General features: G+C 41.2%; 2 protein-coding genes across 2 annotated transcripts in view; both read right to left on the bottom strand.

The window, feature by feature from the left end:
- pde6gb (phosphodiesterase 6G, cGMP-specific, rod, gamma, paralog b) overlaps nucleotides 1–72 on the bottom strand; it is a 5383-nt gene extending 5311 nt beyond the window's left edge. Inside the window, exon 1 of the mRNA XM_061875968.1 lies at nucleotides 1–72. This exon is cut by the window's left edge and continues 1348 nt beyond it. The gene's annotated coding sequence lies outside the window, so the exon portion shown is untranslated.
- A 2994-nt stretch (nucleotides 73–3066) lies between these two features.
- oxld1 (oxidoreductase-like domain containing 1) lies at nucleotides 3067–8510 on the bottom strand. Its single transcript, XM_061875967.1, has 2 exons — nucleotides 8342–8510; nucleotides 3067–3714 (listed from the first exon to the last, which is right to left on the bottom strand). Exons 1-2 carry the CDS (start codon nucleotides 8390–8392, stop codon nucleotides 3397–3399), a joined length of 369 nt encoding a protein of 122 aa, XP_061731951.1. The 5' UTR covers nucleotides 8393–8510; the 3' UTR covers nucleotides 3067–3396.
- Between the last annotated feature and the right edge of the window lie 5000 nt (nucleotides 8511–13510).

Below are 13510 nucleotides of genomic sequence, written 5' to 3'. Positions count from 1 at the left end.
CATGTTTACAAATACATTCTGCCCACAGCAACACTTACAGGTCTACTCAAGACAAATGTAAACAACTCCTTTTGTTTCATTACTTCATGTTTTGAAGCTTTTTAATCTTAATTCAAAGATTCGGTCCTCCTTTCTTCCTCTGCTGTGTTTCACTTGCGTGCCCGAGTCCAGACCAACTGCTTCCGGCTAAACTTGTTGATTGATTGATTGATTGATTGATACTTTTATTAGTAGATTGCACAGTACAGTACATATTATGTACAATTGACCACTAAATGGTAACACCCCAATAAGTTCTTCAACTTGTTTAAGTCGGGGTCCACCTTCATCAATTCCTGGTAATTTGTGGTTACAAGCCCCGCCCCTCGCGCTAGAACACTGCCATTATTTTCATACTGTAAACGTAAGGAATCGAAATCGTAAACAAAAGAAGCGATCATAAAAAACCGTTGAAACACAATAAAATCAAAGTTTTTTTTCCAATGTTTGAAATTATTTGCTGCCAAAACTTGCTTCGGTGCCAATACAACTTGTTCTACAATGTCAATTAGCCAGTGTAACTGGCCGTGTTCTGACCAAAGACATGTTGTAAGGGTAGCAGCATGCAGCGCTACAACATACTGGTGCTGACGAGACGCGGGGCCGCCATCTTGGAGTGGTGATCAGTGCAATTCATTTGTCAGGAGCAATGAACTCTCAGCGCATTTCATTCATCTTACCTCACTGAATACCACTCTATTTCACCACCTTTTTTCTCATACGTGGAGCTATGATAAAGGACACATGTTTGATTATTCATAGTTTGCTTAGCAGTAATGGAATATTCTTATTTGCTATAAGTGAGCAGACGTCCCAGATCAAAACTGGGAATATAATCCCAGAGAAGGGTCAGCCCTTTTTTAAATTGAAGAAACAATATGATGAGGTTATATGTACATGCATATGTCCTACATAAACAATGTATGAATACATTAGATATCTAAATATCTTATAGACTGTATCTCTGTTGCTGCAGCAGCAGAGAGTTTATTCTGTCTTGACACTTTGTTTTGATATTTTATATTACATTCTTCCCTTAAATGATCATGTTTACAGTGATTGTTTTATATGTATTTTTCATGTATGTCGCTTTGGATAAAATACTTCAACATAAACATACCTGAAAGTCTTTATATCAGCTAAAATCATCAATCTTTTTCACTGAATTTAGAACAAAAGCAAATTCTGTCTTAGCCAACAATGTTAGTATTTGAATATTGTTACTTGAAGACTTATTCCTGCTTACAATTATACTGTGAAGAAAGTATTGTCTCATCCATCCATTTCCTACCGCTTATTCCCTTTGCGGTCGCGGGGGGGAGCAGGTGCCTATCTCAGCTACAATCGGGCGGAAGGCGGGTTACACCCTGGACAAGTCGCCACCTCATGGCAGAGTATTGTCTTACACTTTGCCTAAAATGAGAATGCATCATGATCAGTGGCAGCTGGTGAATTTTGAACAATCTTTATCTTCATTATTTAGTTCTACTTTGTTATTCAAGTATGACATTTTTAAAAGTAATTAATTTCATTGACAAGCAATTCTATTCTGATCATACTCTTGTTTGCTAGCAGCTAGGATCTCAGTACTATTGAAGATCTTTGCTCCTTCTCAACTCTGTGCTAATATTCTTTTCACAAAATACAACAAATAGTACTTTAATGTTAAATCTTACTTGTGAAAAGTAATCCCCAGATTCTTATTTTTTAAGTCCGCTCATTTGAGCAGGAAAAGACTGAACTCCATCTTTGTTTTTTACCTGTCAACTGTCACTTTAGCATCTTTGTTTTCTACCTGTCAACTGTCACTTTAGCATCTTTGTTTTCTACCTGTCAACTGTCACTTTAGCATCTTTGTTTTCTACCTGTCAACTGTCACTTTAACATCTTTGTTTTCTACCTGTCAACTGTCACTTTAGCATCTTTGTTTTCTACCTGTCAACTGTCACTTTAGCATCTTTGTTTTCTACCTGTCAACTGTCAGTTTTGCATTTTTGTTTTCTACCTGTCAACTGTCACTTTAGCATCTTTGTTTTCTACATGTCAACTGTCAGTTTAGCATCTTTGTTTTCTACCTGTCAACTGTCAGTTTAGCATCTTTGTTTTCTAACTGTCAACTCTCAGTTTGGCATCTTTGTTTTCTACCTGTCAACTGTCAGTTTGGCATCTTTGTTTTCTACCTGTCAACTGTCAGTTTAGCATCTTTGTTTTCTACCTGTCAACTGTCAGTTTAGCATCTTTGTTTTCTACCTGTCAACTGTCAGTTTAGCATCTTTGTTTTCTACCTGTCAACTGTCACTTTAGCATCTTTGTTTTCTACCTGTCAACTGTCACTTTAGCATCTTTGTTTTCTACCTGTCAACTGTCACTTTAGCATATTTGTTTTCTACCCGTCAACTGTCAGTTTAGCATCTTTGTTTTCTACCCGTCAACTGTCCGTTTAGCATCTTTGTTTTCTACCTGTCAACTGTCAGGTTTGAATTTTTGTTTTCTACCTGTCAACTGTCAGGTTTGAATTTTTGTTTTCTACATGTCAACTGTCAGTTTAGCATCTTTGTTTTCTACCTGTCAACTGTCAGTTTGGCATCTTTGTTTTCTACCCATCAACTGTCAGTTTTCCATCTTTGTTTTTTACCTGTCAACTGTCAGTTTGGCATCTTTGTTTTCTAACTGTCCGTTTAGCATCTTTGTTTTCTACCTGTCAACTGTCACTTTAGCATCTTTGTTTTCTACCTGTCAACTGTCAGTTTAGCATCTTTGTTTTCTACCTGTCAACTGTCAGTTTAGGCTGCTCGCCGGCTCCTCATCACCACTTCAAGATGGCGGCCCAATTTCTCGCGTCACAGCAGCCAATGCTGCGTCTACTTATAACATGTGTCTGGGCTCGACAATTAGCAGAAAAGATTGATGTCATTTGTATGTTTTGTGTCGTCAGAGATGCATTACCACCAGGAACAGCACCCCCTGGTGTCGGTCGTGTTCATGACATCCTCCACACAAGGCAGGGGTAAAGAATACTGCTCACACTTGCACGCTACAATATTTCATTCAAAGAACGCACACGTGTTATTTTATGTTTAAAAGGTCAGATTCCCGTGTGAATTCTGACCAGCGCCGACTCAGGAGGGGATGAGGAGCGCACACTTTTTGAATGAAGTCCTAACAATCAGACTACTGTTGCCATGGTGACAGGCAGTTTGAAGCTCTTGTGCTGAGAACACAACTTTAAAAGTCCTAAATGAGATGCAGACAATAAATACTTCAAGTGCAACAACCAAGAGTGGAAGTAATATCTGCAACATTTCACTTCCATTGCCTTCTTTTCCATCAGGCAGCTGGAAGACCAAAGGTGTGACGTCACGTCCTCCTCAGGTGTCTGATCTCCATCTTCAAGTAGGCCTTCAGGTTGTCGTCCAGGACGTTCTCCTCGATGGCGGCCAGCGCCCGCTCCTCGCCGTCGTCGTCGTTGTAGTAGGCCAGCAGCTGCTGGGCGTGTTCGATCCACACGCAGTTGTGACAGCCGCTCATGCAGCAGTAGGTGGGCGGCGCGGGGGGGCCGCCGTCACGGCCGCTGTCCGCCGGGGCGGAGGCGGAGGCGGCAGGCGGGTCTGCTCCCGCGGACGAGCGGCGGACGACCCGGGCGAGTGGAGCCAACCTCCGCGTCGTCGCGCACAGCTGGGGTCACAAGAACGGGATAAGTTAACATTTTTGTTTTTTTGAAAATGCAGTTCTGAACAATTCAGTCTAATTCCTGATTCAAACCCATTCTCCAAATGCAGTGTGTTGTTTGCTATGATGCTTACATTGAAACCTGTTCAAAATGGCTTCTGCTGGCATGGAGGTGGCACAAACATGTCTTTTTGAATTGGTTTATAAATAAATAATATATTAATTTGTTGAATAAAATCTCGATTCAGATGGGAATCAAATTGTTTGTGCATCCCTACTGGAGATGGTCTCAACACGTCTTTTTAAAAATGTATCGTAAAAAAGAAAAAATGTAAAAACATTTTTTGAAAATCTAATTTGGAAAATTATGAATAAAAATCACAATTCGGATGTTAATGGAATTTGACGTGCATCCCTAATTGAGATGGCCTAAACACAACTTTTTGCAATTGTTTTGTTGTATTAAAATAAAATCTTTTTTTCTTTAATCGAATTTTGAAAAGTATAATTCGTTTTAGAATCGGGATGAAACAAAATCACAATACGGATGTGGATCGAATGTTTCATGCAACTTTGTCTCAACAGGTCTCTAAAAACAAATATTTTTGTATTAAATTATATCAAATTTTGAAAATTACACATACCGGTTGTTTTAGAATCGGACTGAATAAAAATCACGACCCGGGTGTGAATCGTTTTTGTGCAAGTGTGAATTTGAGGCAAACAAATACTTTTTGCAACTTGTAAAAATAGTTGGTTTGGAGCTTCAGGGCGAGTGGAATGTTTAAATCAGTTATGAAATGTGGAAGTTTGAAAAATTGTTCATTTTGAAGGAGGAAATATGGCATTCCTGGGAATGTGGGAGTTTTTGTTAAGTAGCAAGTGTGTCAGGAATGAGCCGAACATTTAGAAAATACAAGCTTTTAAATCCAATGAAAAATGTAGGATCCACTTTGGACTGGATTCTCAGGGTTATGTTAGATCCACTATGGACTGGACTTTCACAATATCATGTTAGACCCGCTCGACATCCATTACTTTCAGTCCCCTAAGGCAGTGGTTCTCAAATGGGGGTACGCGTACCCCTGGGGGTACTTGAAGGTATGCCAAGGGGTACTTGAGATTTTTCAAAAATATTCTAAAAATAGCAACAATTCAAAAATCCTTTATAAATACATTTATTGAATAATACTTCAACAAAATATGAATGTAAGTTCATAAAGTGTGAAAAGAAATGCAACAATGCAATGATTTTTTTGTGGACATGTTCCATAAATATTGATGTTAAAGATGTATTTTTTTGTGAAGAAATGTTTAGAAGGAAGTTGATGAATCCAGATGGATCTCTATTACAATCCCCAAAGAGGGCACTTTAAGTTGATGATTACTTCTATGTGGAGACATTTTTATTTAGAATTCAATCAATAGTTATTTTTATAGCTTTTTTTCCAAATAGTTCAAGAAAGACCACTACAAATAAGCAATATTTTGCACTGTTATACAATTTAATAAATCATAAACTGATGACATAGTGCTGTATTTTACTTCTTTATCTCTTTCTTTCAACCAAAAATGCTTTGCTCTGATTAGGGGGTACTTGAATTAAAAAATTGTTTACAGGGGGTACATCACTGAAAAAAAATTGAGAACCACTGCCCTAGGGGGGGGGGGTGTTGCCCACATATGCAGTCCTCTCCAAGGTTTCTCATAGTCATCATTTTCACTGTCACCGACGTCCCACTGGGGTAAGTTTTTCCTTGCCCTTATGTGGGCTCTACCGAGGATGTCGTTGTGGTTTGTGCAGCCCTTTGAGACACTGGTGATTTAGGGCTATATAATTAAACATTGATTGAAATATTACAATGTTATATGTAAACTTCCCATCCATTTTCTACTGCTTATTCCCTTTGGGGTCGCTGGTGCCTATCTCAGCTACAATCGGGTGGAAGGCGGCGTACACCCTGGACAAGTCGCCACCTCATCGCAGGGCTATATGTAAACTTGACACAATACAATAATAACGTTGAATCCAAGTGGACATTACGTAGTGTTCGTCTTCTTTGACTGACTCCCGGTTTTATTGGTGTCACTCGGAATCGAATTAGTCACTCAAGTCCCTCTTTAGAGTCGCACACAACAAATTCAACACCAATTACTGTCAGCATTTACCAAGTAAGGACACATTTGGTGAAGTTAGTGTGACGTCAGCAGGAGTTAGCAAGAGAAAACAACTCGTTCATGGTTCACACATCTCATCTGGTCAAATTACGAACGCCTTTTGTCTTTCTTGTCTTAGTCAGGACGATTATTACGAATATGAATACTTTGTGATGTCAATAACGAGCATTTAAAGTCCTGACGTGTGCGTAATGTTACTTTGTGACGTCAATAAGGAACATTTAAAGTCCTGACATGTGCGTAATGTTACTTTGTGACGTCAATAAGGAACATTTAAAGTCCTAACATGTGCGTAATGTTACTTTGTGACGTCAATAAGGAACATTTAAGGTCCTGACATGTGCGTAATGTTACTTTGTGACGTCAATAAGGAACATTTAGAGTCCTGACATGTGCGTAATGTTACTTTGTGACGTCAATAAGGAACATTTAAAGTCCTAACATGTGCGTAATGTTACTTTGTGACGTCAATAAGGAACATTTAAAGTCCTGACATGTGCGTAATGTTACTTTGTGACGTCAATAAGGAACATTTAAAGTCCTAACATGTGCGTAATGTTACTTTGTGACGTCAATAAGGAACATTTAAGGTCCTGACATGTGCGTAATGTTACTTTGTGACGTCAATAAGGAACATTTAGAGTCCTGACATGTGCGTAATGTTACTTTGTGACGTCAATAAGGAACATTTAAAGTCCTAACATGTGCGTAATGTTACTTTGTGACGTCAATAAGGAACATTTAAGGTCCTGACATGTGCGTAATGTTACTTTGTGACGTCAATAAGGAACATTTAGAGTCCTGACATGTGCGTAATGTTACTTTGTGACGTCAATAAGGAACATTTAAAGTCCTGACATGTGCGTAATGTTACTTTGTGACGTCAATAAGGAACATTTAAAGTCCTGACATGTGCGTAATGTTACTTTGTGACGTCAATAAGGAACATTTAAAGTCCTAACATGTGCGTAATGTTACTTTGTGACGTCAATAAGGAACATTTAAGGTCCTGACATGTGCGTAATGTTACTTTGTGACGTCAATAAGGAACATTTAGAGTCCTGACATGTGCGTAATGTTACTTTGTGACGTCAATAAGGAACATTTAAAGTCCTGACGTGTGCGTAATGTTACTTTGTGACGTCAATAAGGAACATTTAAAGTCCTGACATGTGCGTAATGTTACTTTGTGACGTCAATAAGGAACATTTAAAGTCCTAACATGTGCGTAATGTTACTTTGTGACGTCAATAAGGAACATTTAAGGTCCTGACATGTGCGTAATGTTACTTTGTGACGTCGATAAGGAACATTTAGAGTCCTGACATGTGCGTAATGTTACTTTGTGACGTCAATAAGGAACATTTAAAGTCCTAACATGTGCGTAATGTTACTTTGTGACGTCAATAAGGAACATTTAAAGTCCTGACATGTGCGTAATGTTACTTTGTGACGTCGATAAGGAACATTTAAAGTCCTGACGTGTGCGTAATGTTACTTTGTGACGTCAATAAGGAACATTTAAAGTCCTGACATGTGCGTAATGTTACTTTGTGACGTCAATAAGGAACATTTAAAGTCCTGACATGTGCGTAATGTTACTTTGTGACGTCAATAAGGAACATTTAGAGTCCTGACATGTGCGTAATGTTACTTTGTGACGTCAATAAGGAACATTTAAAGTCCTAACATGTGCGTAATGTTACTTTGTGACGTCAATAAGGAACATTTAAAGTCCTGACATGTGCGTAATGTTACTTTGTGACGTCAATAAGGAACATTTAAAGTCCTAACATGTGCGTAATGTTACTTTGTGACGTCAATAAGGAACATTTAAAGTCCTAACATGTGCGTAATGTTACTTTGTGACGTCAATAAGGAACATTTAAAGTCCTGACATGTGCGTAATGTTACTTTGTGACGTCAATAAGGAACATTTAGAGTCCTGACATGTGCGTAATGTTACTTTGTGACGTCAATAAGGAACATTTAAAGTCCTAACATGTGCGTAATGTTACTTTGTGACGTCAATAAGGAACATTTAAAGTCCTGAGATGTGCGTAATGTTACTTTGTGACGTCAATAAGGAACATTTAAAGTCCTGACATGTGCGTAATGTTACTTTGTGACGTCAATAAGGAACATTTAAAGTCCTAACATGTGCGTAATGTTACTTTGTGACGTCAATAAGGAACATTTAAAGTCCTAACATGTGCGTAATGTTACTTTGTGACGTCAATAAGGAACATTTAGAGTCCTAACATGTGCGTAATGTTACTTTGTGACGTCAATAAGGAACATTTAAAGTCCTAACATGTGCGTAATGTTACTTTGTGACGTCAATAAGGAACATTTAAAGTCCTAACATGTGCGTAATGTTACTTTGTATCAAACTGCTGCATTCGTGCTAGCAGTCAGTTAGCCTTAGCGGCTAACGGTAACCTTAAGTACTAACCTTTCGTAAAGACACCGAGGACCTCACCGCACCGACAGCCAAATAAACCATGGTGTGCACAACAATGTCTGCCTGCAATTATTATTATTATTATTAGTATTATTTAGAACTGTGTCTTGGCTAAAAGTAGGTTTCTTGGAAGCGTCCCTTCATTGTGCCGGAAATAAAAGTCTGTAAACAAAGGCAGTGATTGGTCCTAAGTAAAGTAATCTAACCAATCACGCACGCCAGCATTCGTGACGTAAGAGCGTGGGCGGCAACGAACGCATTGGTTGCATTTACTAATAATGTCCAGCAGAGGTCACTATGGTCAATTTGTTTAGTACAGTCTTCTCCTTCACCTGTAAAAAAAAACACTGGCGTCTCTAAAAAGTTAGTCTTATAGATTTAAATATGTGATTACCAAAAGGGGTCTTAATTATACGTGCCTGTTCTAAAAAGGCTAAACGAGGTTTAATATAAGAGCTTGTTTCATGGTGAAAGTAAATCTTGTTCAGGTGTTGTTATTCAGCAACACCTACCACGCCCCCACACCTCCACCCCCAGGTGAGGTGTGTTTGTTTTCACACTCTTTGCTCCCTGCAGACCTCAATGTTTGCAAGCCGCCTTCGTGGCAACACAGCCCAGATACCGAGAGGGCTGTGGGCCTCAGAATAAAGGCGAGCTCCATCACACCGAAAGGTGATTGACGTTGGACTGATCTCAGGTCAGCTTTGAGAGGATCAATGGATGGTTGGCTGCGATGAAATGGCGACTTGTCCAGGGTTTACTCCGCCATCCGCCCGATTGTAGCTGAGATAGGCGCCAGCGCCCCCCGCGACCCCAAAAGGGAATAAGCGGTAGACAATGGATGAATGGATGTTTTGACCTGATTCACTGATCCCAGGTCAGCCTTGAGAGTCTCAATGGATGTTTGGACCTGATTCACTGATCTCAGGTCAGCCTTGAGAGTCTCATGCGATGTTCGGACCTGATTCACTGATCTCAGGTCAGCCTTGAGTGTCTCAAGGGATGTTTGGACCTGATTCACTGATCTCAGGTCAGCTTTGAGAGTCTCAAGGGATGTTTGGACCTGATTCACTGATCTCAGGTCAGCTTTGAGAGTCTCAATGATGTTTGGACCTGATTCACTGATCTCAGGTCAGCTTTGAGAGTCTCAAGGGATGTTTGGACCTGATTCACTGATCTCAGGTCAGCCTTGAGAGTCTCAAGGGATGTTTGGACATGATTCACTGATCTCAGGTCAGCCTTGAGAGTCTCAATGGATGTTTGGACCTGATTCACTGATCTCAGGTCAGCCTTGAGAGTCCCAGCATGTGTCGTGCTGCTGAACAGGAAGTCAAACAGAGTCCTGCTTCCTCCTCCATGTTCCCTGAAAGTGCAGCAGCAGTTGGATCCAAATGTTGTCTTCCAACTAAACCTTTGTGAGGAATGTCAGGAATGTGTCAGTGTGAAAAGATGTCATGTCTGACCTCCAGTCAGCCATGTTGGAATGTTGGGATAATGTCGAGGTGACGCCACACAACTGTGTCAACAATGTGCATCTTTCCAAACACTTGACACACAATACGTCCTCTTTTGCTCTTGTCCTCTTCTGTGCCACTCTGTGTGTGTGTGTGTGTGCCACTCTGTGTACATTGTGTACCATGTTGTGTATGTTGTGTTAGTTGTGCGCCACTCTGTGTACATTGTGAAGTGAAGTGAATTATATTTATATAGCGCTTTTTCTCTAGTGATTCAAAGCGCTTTACATAGTGAAACCCAATATCTAATTTTACATTTAAAGCAGTGTGGGTGGCACTGGGAGCAGGTGGGTAAAGTGTCTTGCCCAAGGACACAACAACAGTGACTAGCATGGCGGTGTACCATGTTGTGTATGTTGTGTGCCATGTTGTGTTAGTTGTGTGCCACTCTGTGTATGTTGTGTGCCATGTTGTGTATGTTGTGTGCCATGTTGTGTTATTTGTGTGTCACTCTGTGTATGTTGTGTGCCACTCTGTATGTTGCGTGTCATGTTGTGTGCCACTCTGTGTATGTTGTGTGCCACTCTGTTGTGTATGCTGTGTGCCACACTGTGCATGTTGTATGCCATGCCATGTTGTCCCACGTTGTGTGTATTTTGTTTGCCAAGTTGTGTATGTTGTGTGCCACTCTGTGTATGTTGTGTCCCACATTGTGTATGCTGTGTGCCACGCAGTGTATGTTGTGTACCATGTTGTGTATGTTGTGTGCCATGTTGTGTTATTTGTGTGTCACTCTGTATGTTGCGTGTCATGTTGTGTGCCACACTGTGCATGTTGTACGCCATGCCATGTTGGCCCACGTTGTGTGTATTTTGTTTGCCAAGTTGTGTATGTTGTGTGCCACTCTGTGTATGTTGTCCCACATTGTGTATGGTGTGTGCCACGCAGTGTATGTTGTGTGCCACTCTGTGTATGTTGTCCCACGTTGTGTTCCACATTGTGTATGTTGTGTACTATGTTGTATGTGTTCTGTGCCATGCTGTCTGACACGTGTACGTTGTGTTCCACGTTGTGTACTACGTTGTGTATGTTGTGTGCCACGCAGTGTATGTTGTGCCACGCTGTGTATGTTGTCCCATGTTGTGTTCCACGCTGTGTATGTTGTGTACTATGTTGTGTATGTTGTGTGCCATGCAGTGTATGTTGTGTGCCATGCAGTGTATGTTGTGTGCCACGCTGTGAATTTTGTCCCACATTGTGTATGTTGTGTACTACGTTGTGTGCCATGCTGTCAGACACGTGTATGTTGTGTTCCACGTTGTGTACTACATTGTGTATGTTGTGTGCCATGCTGTCAGACACGTGTATGTTGTGTTCCACGTTGTGTACTACATTGTGTATGTTGTGTGCCATGCTCTCAGACACGTGTATGTTGTGTTCCACGTTGTGTACTACATTGTGTATGTTGTGTGCCATGCTGTCAGACACGTGTATGTTGTGTACTACGTTGTGTACTACATTGTGTATGTTGTGTGCCATGCTATCTGACACGTGTATGTTGTGTTCCACGCTGTGTACTACGTTGTGTATGTTGTGTGCCATGCTGTCTGACTTGTGTATGTTGTGTACTACGTTGTGTACTACGTTGTGTGCGTTGTGTGCCATGCTGTCAGACACGTGTATGTTGTGTTCCACGTTGTGTACTACATTGTGTATGTTGTGTGCCATGCTGTCAGACACGTGTATGTTGTGTACTACGTTGTGTACTACATTGTGTATGTTGTGTGCCATGCTATCTGACACGTGTATGTTGTGTTCCACGCTGTGTACTACGTTGTGTATGTTGTGTGCCATGCTGTCTGACTTGTGTATGTTGTGTACTACGTTGTGTACTACGTTGTGTGCGTTGTGTGCCATGCTGTCAGACACGTGTATGTTGTGTTCCACGTTGTGTACTACATTGTGTATGTTGTGTGCCATGCTGTCAGACACGTGTATGTTGTGTACTACGTTGTGTACTACATTGTGTATGTTGTGTGCCATGCTATCTGACACGTGTATGTTGTGTTCCACGCTGTGTACTACGTTGTGTATGTTGTGTGCCATGCTGTCTGACTTGTGTATGTTGTGTACTACGTTGTGTACTACGTTGTGTGCGTTGTGTGCCATGCTGTCAGACACGTGTATGTTGTGTTCCACGTTGTGTACTACATTGTGTATGTTGTGTGCCATGCTGTCTGACTTGTGTATGTTGTGTACTACGTTGTGTACTACATTGTGTGCGTTGTGTGCCATGCTGTCTGACTTGTGTATGTTGTGTACTACGTTGTGTACTACGTTGTGTATGTTGTGTGCCACGCAGCAGAGTGTGTGTGAAGTGTGCGATGCGTGGAGGTGTCCTCACAGAAGCGTCTTTGTGGCGAGCGCACAAAGAGCACATTGACCTTCTTCCTCCTGCTGAACATGGTCAGTCAGACAAGAATGTTCAGGTGCCATCTTACTTCCTGTGGTGGGAACAGGAATCAAACAAAGTCTAGTTGCCATAGCAACTGTGTCACAGTCCCTTGTTTTAACTTCACTTGGTAACGCCTTAAGAGCTGTGCTGGACAATGAGTTGGCATTGTGTAGTTGTGGGCTCGCAGGCTAGCGCAGCTCACCAGTGAAGATTGTTGACAGGTTTCCTTTCCAGCGCTCTTATTTTCAGTTCTACTTCCTGTTTCCCCCCAGCCCGCCTATGGTTGGAGCGCCGGCCCCCTGGCTTGTCTCCGACTGGCAATTAGCTGCACCTGTCCCTGGTTGCCAATCAGGAAGCCGGCCTCGTCAGTAAGATCATTCCTTGGCCTTTATGTGCACTTCCCTGTTGCACTAGGTTTTTATAGGTGTTTACCTGCACTTTACCTGCCGTCTCTGCATCCTAGTTGAAGCTGGAACACATTTCAGGCAGTTCTCAGGCGTGTCCACCCAGGAGTTTGCGTGTCTGTTGTGCGGCGGGACCGGAATACGTTTTTCGTCCCCTGCAGCCCGACGCAGCGGGAAGCCCACGATCAATGTTGGCCCCCCCTCTTCTGACCTCCACATGGCGTCCCATCAGGCCCACATCCAAGATGACAAGACATGTCTGAAAGCACTTTTATTTTGCTACACCACAAAGTATTCCTAGTCCATCAGATAAATACTCATCCTGCTGGGAATAAGAAGAGGGGTGTCCAAACGTGACATGTGGGGGCCATTTGCATTGTTTTTATTTTATTAACCAATAACATAATTATACCGTATCTCCTCAAAAAGGGTGTCAGTCGTTAAAGCGTCAAACATGTTTTTACATTCAAGGCTAAAACATCAATAGATAAATCTCAGATGATAAACATTTTATCTCCTTCTTGGCAAAGAAAAACTATTTATTTATTTGTCAAAGACACAAAATGTGTAATATTTGATGTGAAGTCATTGCAGCCTTAATATCACAATCATTCTTAACATTCATTTTGATTCCTTGTTTTTTTCCCAGCAATAATAGTTTCAGAAGAAAATCACACTAAAAGGTCCTTAAGATCCAAAACAATTCCACCCATTAATCGCTAAAAATAAGTCAGTCATTATTTTTTATTGTTTTATTTTCAACGCCTAAATATCTAGACGAGGGGTCACCAACACGGTGCCCGCGGGCACCGGGTCGCCCGTAAGGACCAGATGAGTCGCCCGCTAA

This window comes from Nerophis ophidion, linkage group LG17 (genome assembly GCF_033978795.1).
Source record: "Nerophis ophidion isolate RoL-2023_Sa linkage group LG17, RoL_Noph_v1.0, whole genome shotgun sequence".
In the NCBI taxonomy this organism is placed as follows: Eukaryota; Metazoa; Chordata; class Actinopteri; order Syngnathiformes; family Syngnathidae; genus Nerophis; species Nerophis ophidion.
This window is presented reverse-complemented; position numbering and strand designations above follow the sequence as displayed.

Coding starts and splice junctions, on each gene's coding strand:
- oxld1 (XM_061875967.1), bottom strand. CDS start 8,392: ATGGTTTATTTGGCTGTCGGTGCGGTGAGGTCCTCGGTGTCTTTACGA. Junction 3,715..8,341: donor CCTCGGTGTCTTTACGAAAG/GTTAGTACTTAA, acceptor TTGTGACCCCAG/CTGTGCGCGACGACGCGGAG.